Raw genomic sequence first — 8,674 nt, forward strand, 5'->3', positions numbered from 1 at the left:
AATTTATTTTAGAAAATAATTTTATTTTTTCAATTTTAATAATGCATATAAACTTATTTACAATAATGGTTTTTATTTTACATATTAGTATGTTAGAGTGAAATATAAATTTTAAAAATTATTGTTAATTATTGTTAATTATTTATTAAATTTCTTATTTATGTTAAATTTGATAAAATTCTCTAAAATCCATTTTTATTTGGCTTTTAATAAATTATAAAAATAAAAATATTGCAAATACTAAATACATAGAATCAAATCCCATTTGATAAAAGATTTTTTTCTTTTTTTAATTAAAGAAAGGGAAAATCAGAACAGCATGCATACGGATCTCACATACATGGAAATCAGAATCCTACACATACAATAAAATTGGATTTAGTCTCTCTTTTCCATTATTACATGTTTATTTTGTTTTTTGTTTTTCCCTTATTTCCACTATTCTGCAATTCATATTTTTATATATTTAAGATATTTTGAATTTATTTTTTTATAAAAAATTAAATGTCAAAAATACCAAATTTGGTTCAACTCACTGATATGAGTGGGTTTCAAATATTGCATTTGAACTGAAATAAATTTTAGATTTTATTTAATGTTAAATAAATATTTTTATAATAAAAAATAGGGTCAATTTTACTTACTTCTAAATAAAATGAGAATAGCGTGTAAGGATAGGAGGGGTATTAATTTTTTTTGAAGTTCTGAAAGGTTGATACAAATGAAAATCAAATTTTATGAGGAGTATACTTCTACAAATTTTTAATTTTTTTTTGAGAAAAATGAAGGGAGAGATCTTTTAAAAGAAAGAATTTTTTAGTCTGAAGCGATGAAGGATGTGGGATGGCTAGACGAGCCTGTGAAGCTTGAACAAAGCCCAGCTAGGCTTTGAAACACAGGTTGTTGGGGCTGGAAGGTGTTGGATGGTCACCAAACCACAAGCTCACCTTGCTTCGATTTTTGGGCATTAATTATTATTATCCCATTAATCCACGCTCTTTCTATTTCCCTTTCGCTTTCCCTTTCCCTCGCAAGCTCTGTCTCGTCCTGCTTTGTTTTATCTTTTCTAAATTTTTGAGGCTGTGTGGGTGTCGGCTATGGTGTTGTTGTTGAGCCTTAACATCAGGAATCTCCCCTCGGCCCTTTCTGTCCTTCAAAATATGTACTAAAATAATGACATTTGGCTGATTCATTCATCTGGGTTTTCCTGAATTTTTGAGTTAGGGGGTCCCAGCAAATTCGCACATAAATCTCCTTCATTTTCACACTCATTATCTAATTTTTGTTGCTTTTCTCATCATTTTTATATAATTACATGTGCTAGACCCGACACCCACTCTCTTTTTCTTTCTGTTTAGAAATTCTATCCTCCTCTGCAAGCAAAGGAGGAGGTTTTCACTTTTTTCTCTTTTTCTCTCTCTCACTTTTGCATCTTCTTTTTGGTTTCTGGGTTTCTGTGTCGTCATTGAGATCTGCTCCAAATGGGTTGCTCCCAAGGCGCTTGCACTGACACTAGGAAGGCTTTTGATGGCCCTAATGCTTCATACGCTTCCTCTGTAACTGCTGACGACCACTACTGTGACCATGATGAGCTGAGAGTCAAGAGTTTGCTGAAGAAAATGGTTTGGGAATTTGGGTTGGGTTGTATTTATCCGGTGAACCGGCGCCGGAGCTCCGGGGGCAAGGGTGAGATGCAGAGAGACAAGGGGAAGAACAGTCTGGAGCACAACAAGGCATGGCTGCTGGCAGAGTCTGGTGGGTGTGGTGCAGAGCTCTCAAATGCTGATCCTCAATCCGTTCATTCGTCGTTCAGGTTTAGTTTCTGTTCTCAGGTTGAACTCGAATCTTTGAATATGAGTTCTTCCACTGCTGCCACCGTTTTAATGGTGAATTTGGACAATGGGCTGACCCAATCTCGGTCCAATGAGCTGAAATGGCGAAGAATCGAGTCATTGGAGAGGAGCATCTCTCCAGTCGCCAACACATTGATTAGATTCGGCTATGCTGAAATTGTTTCGGCCACTCGAAATTTTAACAAAGGTATTCTGATGGGTTGCAATCGTGCTTACCATTTGTTTTTTCTTTTTGTTTCATGTATTAAAATTTTGATTGGTTTTTCTTGTTGAATCGGTAGGCAGAGTTTTGGGGAGAGGAGCATTGAGCTGTGTTTTCAGAGGGAGAGTTGGGTTTTTGAGGACCGCAGTGGCGATTAAGCGATTAGATAAGGAAGATAAAGAGTCTGCAAAGGCTTTTTGTAGAGAATTAATGATTGCAAGCTCTCTTCAGAACCCAAATATTGTTCCACTTGTGGGGTTTTGTATTGATCCTGAGGAGGGCTTGTTCTTAGTCTACAAATATGTCTCCGGTGGAAGCTTAGAGCGGCATTTGCATGGTATGTTTCAAGTTCTTTTGTTAGGGTTTTGTCTTCTTAGATGAACTTGTTTGATTTCTGATACCCATTTGCAGAGAAGAAGAGAGGGGTAAAGGGTTATTCATCCCTTCCATGGTCTGTGAGGTATAAGGTTGCCGTCGGAGTTGCGGAGTCCGTGGCATATCTACACAGTGGAACAGATAGATGTGTTGTTCACAGAGACATTAAACCTTCAAACATCCTCCTCTCTTCCAAGAAAATACCCAAGGTTAGAAAGTTGTTCTGAGTGGATTTCTGTCTAGTTTGAATGATAGTTTGGAATTAGATTTCATACCCAAGCTAGTCTTTACATATTATTTTGTTCTAGTCTAACATTTTATTTGATTTCTATAGTTGTGTGATTTTGGATTGGCTACATGGACTCCTGCGCCTTCTGTCCCTTTCCTTTGCAAGACCGTCAAAGGGACATTTGGGTATGATATGAAGAAATCTTATCAAAGTTGCTGTAAATGAATGAAAAATTGCCTGTTCATTTTTTATCTCATTTTTCTTCCAGTCGCTAAATTGAAATGAATTGTGCAGTTATTTGGCTCCTGAATATTTCCAGCATGGAAAAGTATCTGATAAAACTGATGTCTATGCCTTTGGGGTTGTCCTGTTGGAATTGTTGACTGGCCGAAAGCCAATTGAAGCAAGAAGGCCACCCGGAGAAGAGAACTTGGTCTTGTGGGTAGGTCATCATGCTAATTTTCCTTCCATTTTTCCTTCAATCCCATTGACTTTGTGATAGTTGGATAAATGGGTTTCTATTAGCTTATTCCTGACGATAACTAAAAACAGCCAAAACATTATTAATTCAATAAGATGACCTTTAGATCATTGAAAAGTTTTCTAGGCAAGGGTCAGAACACCATCATATCTGCTAATTTATAACACAGTCTTAGTTATTCAATCGCTGTCTGTGTGGTAATATGATTCTATCCTACAGTTCAATAAAATTAATTCCTTTGGTTTGATGGGAATTAGTGCAAACTTTATGTCGCCATAAAACTTTTTACTGCAAGGCTAGTTGTGCATACTATTATTATCTGCCATTATATTTTGATAATTAGAGTTTGAGGCATAACATGTATATTATCGGAACTATTTGGGGATGCAGCAATCTTTGTAATTTCTTTTTTGGTACAGCACTTGAAATGAGTTTATATTGGTACTTCGTAGTATTTGAAACACAAGTAGAAGTATTTTTGTTTGACCATAATTTTGCAGAATTAGTGCAAGTTTGGTAAAACAGATAGTGGGAATGATTCAAGAATAAATCTCATTACCATCATGTTTCCAAAAAGATACTCTCTTAATATGGCAATCATGAACTGAGGGAGTCTGGGAAATAGGCTGGGCACATGCCTCTTATGATTTTGTTCATAAATCACAACAATAGCGCACAAGCATTACAAACATGATTACATGTGCTGAATCTGATAGCATTTGACCCACTTTTCCTTGGGATTTATTTTTCTGCTGCAACAACTGGGCCCTAGGCCACTAATTCTCTAATAATTGGAGATTATTTATGGCCTTTAAGGGCAGTTCCATTTTGTGTTTTCATCTAAAAACCTGCTTAATGTTCAATTTTAATTTACATTTTTGGGATTCCTAGAGGAATCCAATCTAGTTCTTCTTTTTGAGGTTTTTCTTTATATTTTCCCTTAATCTCCATGCTATAAGAGTTTGAAATTTCATTGAAGGCGTCAAAAGTTGAGATTAGAACCATAGGAAAGATTCTGGCAAAGTGGATGACTAGGAGGGCCACAATAAGATGGTGGGGCTAAGCTGATCAGGACTGAGTTGATCAATAGAATGTGACCCAACTGTTATGAACCACTACCTCAAACAAACCTTTCCTTCCAAGTCACAACTCACTTCAAATCTCTTAACATCCTGATGGAACCACTCCAATATCTATATTTCCAGTCATTATAGTTATGGAAGTTGAAATATTAATTAAGAAGTTCTCTTCTTTTGCAGGCAAAGCCACTTTTGCAGCAAGAGTCCATTGAGCAATTGCTTGATTCATGCCTTAAACTCACTCCAAAAAACTCAAATCAAATAGGCAGAATGGTTCAGGCTGCAGCTGCCTGCATTAATAGTGAAGAATCTCGGAGGCCAAGCATTGATGAAGTGGTTGTAATACTAAGAGGAAGAGAACCAAATTGCTCTAGCAGAAAGAAATCCGGTTTCCCTGGGAATGGATTTGTCACTGACTGTTATGCCCAATTACAAACAAAAAGTGAGATGAGAAGCCACTTAGCACTGGCCATGCTAGGAGTTCCAGATTTTGAGGATGATGCTCACTTTTACTGTCGATAGAACATATTTGAAACTGTCTGATCTCCTCCCTATTTTGTTATGTTGGCTGCTTGAAGAGAGAGGTAGAAATTAGAATTGGGTGTTGACATTGTATATAACAAGTCCTGATCAGAGATTGATTGTATATTTTCCATTTACCTATCCCTATTCTTGTAGGGAAAAAGTGTAATAGATTTTCATTTCAAATTTTAGTGTCACATCTGTTGATATTGTTGATAATGCAGAATGACTCTCACAGTGGTGTTGAGTTTATCCTTTTTACATGGGAATGGCAGCTCTAGTGGGTTGGGGGTTGGGGGTTGGGCCCTGGGTGAACTAGCCTACATGAAGAAATTTGAAGCTTGTACGGCATGAGTAGAAGCCAGAATATTTAATTGGGGATCTTCCTACTTTTACTACCTAAAAGTGATGATCTCTTCAGCTCTGTTTACTCTTGATATTTGTATGAATGTTGTTGGCACTAGGCATCCATCTGGACCTCCAATGCCTTGAGTTTGAAGATCAAGATTTCAAATCGCAAGAGTTTGGAGGGGAGTGTTAATAATGTTTTTAATTGAACTATCCCATAATGATCCTTGTTCTTTTGTTGTTTTTACATTGATTGTTCCTTTGAAAATAATGCATTTTTTATTTAGTGAAACTTTATGGAATGAAAAGGGTAGTCGTCTGAGACAAAATCACAATCACAAACAGTGGCTAAAAAGTGAAGGCAACGGGTGAATAGTGAATAATTGAATAAAGAAAGACCATAGCTTAAATAAAGACCATAGTATAAAGGTTGTGCAATGAGAGTGCTGAGGTGTCTCTTTCTTTGGTGTAATCATGTTTTATTTATTTTTGGATTGAAGAAATTCTCATGTTGGAAGTGTGACTGTGGGTATAGAAAATCTCTTTTGCATAACAGCAGAGAAAAAAACAGAACAGAAAAGGGGCAACCCAAATTTTCTCTCAAACTCCCTTTCCTCTTCATGGGATCACAACATTTCTTCATCAGTGGGAAATCCCTCTGCTATTGATTCCACTTCAATATCATCTTCCAGTAAAATGGCTATATCAATGCTCTCTAGTTCATATCATCTTCATTGATTCAAGTTGTGAATCCAGCCACATAACCAGTTGCAATGAAGTTCGATGAGGATAACTTCCTCCTCTAAAAACAATAGATCTATGTTGCAATTTGTGGATTAGGGTTTGATGGTTTTGCTTTAGGCACTCTTTTTTGTGCCCCTCAAATTTGTCCAGATCCAAATTATGTTGAAGGTTCATCTCAGATCATTCTCAACCCCTATTACGAATTGTGGCAAAGCCAAGACATGTTGATTGTTTCTTGGCTTCTTGGCTCAATCGTTGGATGCACTATTTCTCATGAGATATGGGTTGCCTTAACTCATTATTTTGTTGCTCAAAGCGAAGCTCGTTTAATGCAATTTAGATTTGAATTACAAAAGTTACAGAAGGGTGGTTTAGCTATGAGGGATTATTTGAACAAATTGAAGACCATTTCACTTGCCTCATTTGGTAATATTCTTTCCATAAGAGATTAGATACTTGTTGATACTAGTGGATTAAGACATGATTATGATTCGTCACTGTGCAAATTACATTTAATTTGAATGCCTATAAATTGATTGATATAATTGCATTGTTAAAATGACTTTAGCAATATAATATCAATGCCTCTAATGTCATCCCAACAACCATGTCACTTATCATAATACATAAAAGAAATTCATTCATCCTGCTTTGGGAAATTCATCATAGAACTTGGGGCCATTGTTGGGAAGCTTGGATTACTCCACCCATGCCTTGGATTGTGTAGGGTGCATGCAAATCTATCCTAGGCTCTCTAAATCTATCGCAAAGGATAAATAGGCATTGAAAACAATAAGAATACCATAGAAAACATAGATCTAGAGAATAAAATCATACCTTTGATTCAAATGTTCTTGGATCAATTCTAATCGATGTAGATAACTCTAAAGTTGTAGTGGATCTCGTAAACACCATGATCTTCCACCTGATGACTCGAACCTTGATCTTGGCACACTTCCGATGGGGAGGAAAAGATGGTGGAAGCTATGGCTCTCAATATCTCTAAATGGTGGAAGATAAAAGTTATGAAAACCCTAACCCTTAGGGGGGTATTTATGGAGTTCTTAAGTGGGCTTAAGTGACTTGAGTCTACATGGGTTTAGGTAATTTAATCTAACCCAAAACGGGTCCTAATTAATTAATTAACCCAATATGGCCTACTAATTAATCAATTAGTCCAATCCAGAGACCTTGTCCACTTACGTCTGTGCAACCTTACATAATTACCAAAATGCCCTTATGCACAAAAGTGAACCTAGATCCAATCCAACCCTCATAATCCGTGCCAACAAGGTATATGAGCTCAGAGCAGGGACCCATAGGAATACTCGCTCCCTCAGAATCCAATTCTAAAGTTGATTCAATATCTTACTACAAAGAATCAACTGAACTCCAATATCCTATATAAATAACAATGAGATACCAAGTGCTCGGGTTCGTGACCTACTATCCATTGTGTTCAATCTCCCCATTAACTGGTGTTCATAGTCTAACAAGGTGAAAGTTATTAGCATTTCATGACTACCTCTACCATCCTTGAGTCATAGATCCTCTTATTGTGTGTTCAATTGACATATCTAGGCCCTTAAAGAGCCTATGTCAAGTTCCACTTAAGGAATTACTATGGCTATAGTTTCCATGAACACACCTCCTTAGGATCATCCAAGGGGACACACTGTCTTAATCCTAAGAGATATCATGGTGCCTTTATTGAGAATACGTATTGCTACCGGTTTCCATCAAGAATGACCCAATCCATAGGGAATATAAGATCAACTTAAGATCTCACTCGTAAGTCAAAGTCATTGCTAACTTTATCATAAACTCAATATTCTCTCAAGGTTGAGAGACAACACAATGAAGTAGTTTGGTGAGGTTATGACTACTTGATAACCTCAGGTCATGACTCACCGTAGGTCCTATCTAATGTGTAACCATACACACACACTAGTACACTCACCATGGGAAACCCATTCCAATAGCCAAGATTAGCCATCCCTTTAATTAGGAGATGGTGCACTACAACCTCTAATGGGTTGCTTAGACCCATGAATTGGTTGTGAACAAGTCATCTATTTGCAAGAAACCCATGACTTAGATTTTCTATGCAACTCCTAATGCACCTAAGTTACGTATAATGCAAAAGATACATGTAAGAATGCTTATAAATTATAATACATGGAAGAAATATAGATAAAAGTGAAACTGGAGCATCATTAAATAAATAATGAATTCCAAATTTATTACATCATATCATGCTTTTAAGAACTTTATCCTAACACTAAGCTCATATCCCTTGATAACATGGTTTATGAGGCTTGGATGAGTTTTTAGTTTACTTTTGTGCATAAGGGCGTTTTGGTAATTATGCAAGGTTGCACAAGGATAAGTGATTGGTATATCTAGACTAGGTTGATTGATTAATTAGGGTCTTGTATGGTTAATTAATCAATTAAAAATCTTTTTTGGGGTTAGAATAGGTGACCCAAGCCCATTGGGCTTAAGTCACTTAAACCTAATAGGAAGCCAATAAATACCCCTTTAGGGGTTAGCGTTTCGATGTCTTGCCATTTTCTCCCTATAGTCCAAAGAGAACCCTAGCCTCTACCATTGAGATCTCCATCATCTCAATGCCCAGACATAAGGAAGAGTTACCAGGCAAAAGATCACGGTGTTTATGAGATCAATTGACTTTGAAGTTATCTACATCGATTGGAATCAATCTGAGAACATTCAGATCAAAAGTATGTGACTTTATTCTCTAGATCTATGATTTTGGTGGTATCCGTACTATTTTTTAATACTTGTTTACCTGCTACGATAGATTTAGAGGGCCTATGA

At 36.5% G+C, this 8,674-nt stretch overlaps 1 protein-coding gene across 1 annotated transcript; it reads left to right on the forward strand.

Moving 5' to 3' along the window:
• Positions 1-906: 906 nt before the first annotated feature.
• On the forward strand, positions 907-5,002 carry LOC117929542 (probable serine/threonine-protein kinase PBL7). The gene is made up of 6 exons (XM_034849853.1): positions 907-2,040; positions 2,135-2,392; positions 2,467-2,639; positions 2,765-2,844; positions 2,954-3,101; positions 4,400-5,002. The coding sequence occupies exons 1-6, from the start codon at positions 1,482-1,484 to the stop codon at positions 4,739-4,741; spliced, it is 1,560 nt and encodes a 519-aa protein (XP_034705744.1). The 5' UTR covers positions 907-1,481; the 3' UTR covers positions 4,742-5,002.
• The last annotated feature ends 3,672 nt before the right edge of the window (positions 5,003-8,674 follow it).

Source organism: Vitis riparia, chromosome 14, assembly GCF_004353265.1.
Source record: "Vitis riparia cultivar Riparia Gloire de Montpellier isolate 1030 chromosome 14, EGFV_Vit.rip_1.0, whole genome shotgun sequence".
Taxonomy (NCBI): domain Eukaryota; kingdom Viridiplantae; phylum Streptophyta; class Magnoliopsida; order Vitales; family Vitaceae; genus Vitis; species Vitis riparia.

What these genes read in the sequence shown, in the direction of transcription:
- LOC117929542 (XM_034849853.1), top strand. Translation starts at nt 1,482, where the DNA reads ATGGGTTGCTCCCAAGGCGCTTGCACTGACACTAGGAAGGCTTTTGAT. An exon ending in CACTCGAAATTTTAACAAAG is followed by an intron (nt 2,041 to 2,134) that starts GTATTCTGATGG and finishes TTGAATCGGTAG; the next exon opens with GCAGAGTTTTGGGGAGAGGA. An exon ending in ACCGTCAAAGGGACATTTGG is followed by an intron (nt 2,845 to 2,953) that starts GTATGATATGAA and finishes TGAATTGTGCAG; the next exon opens with TTATTTGGCTCCTGAATATT.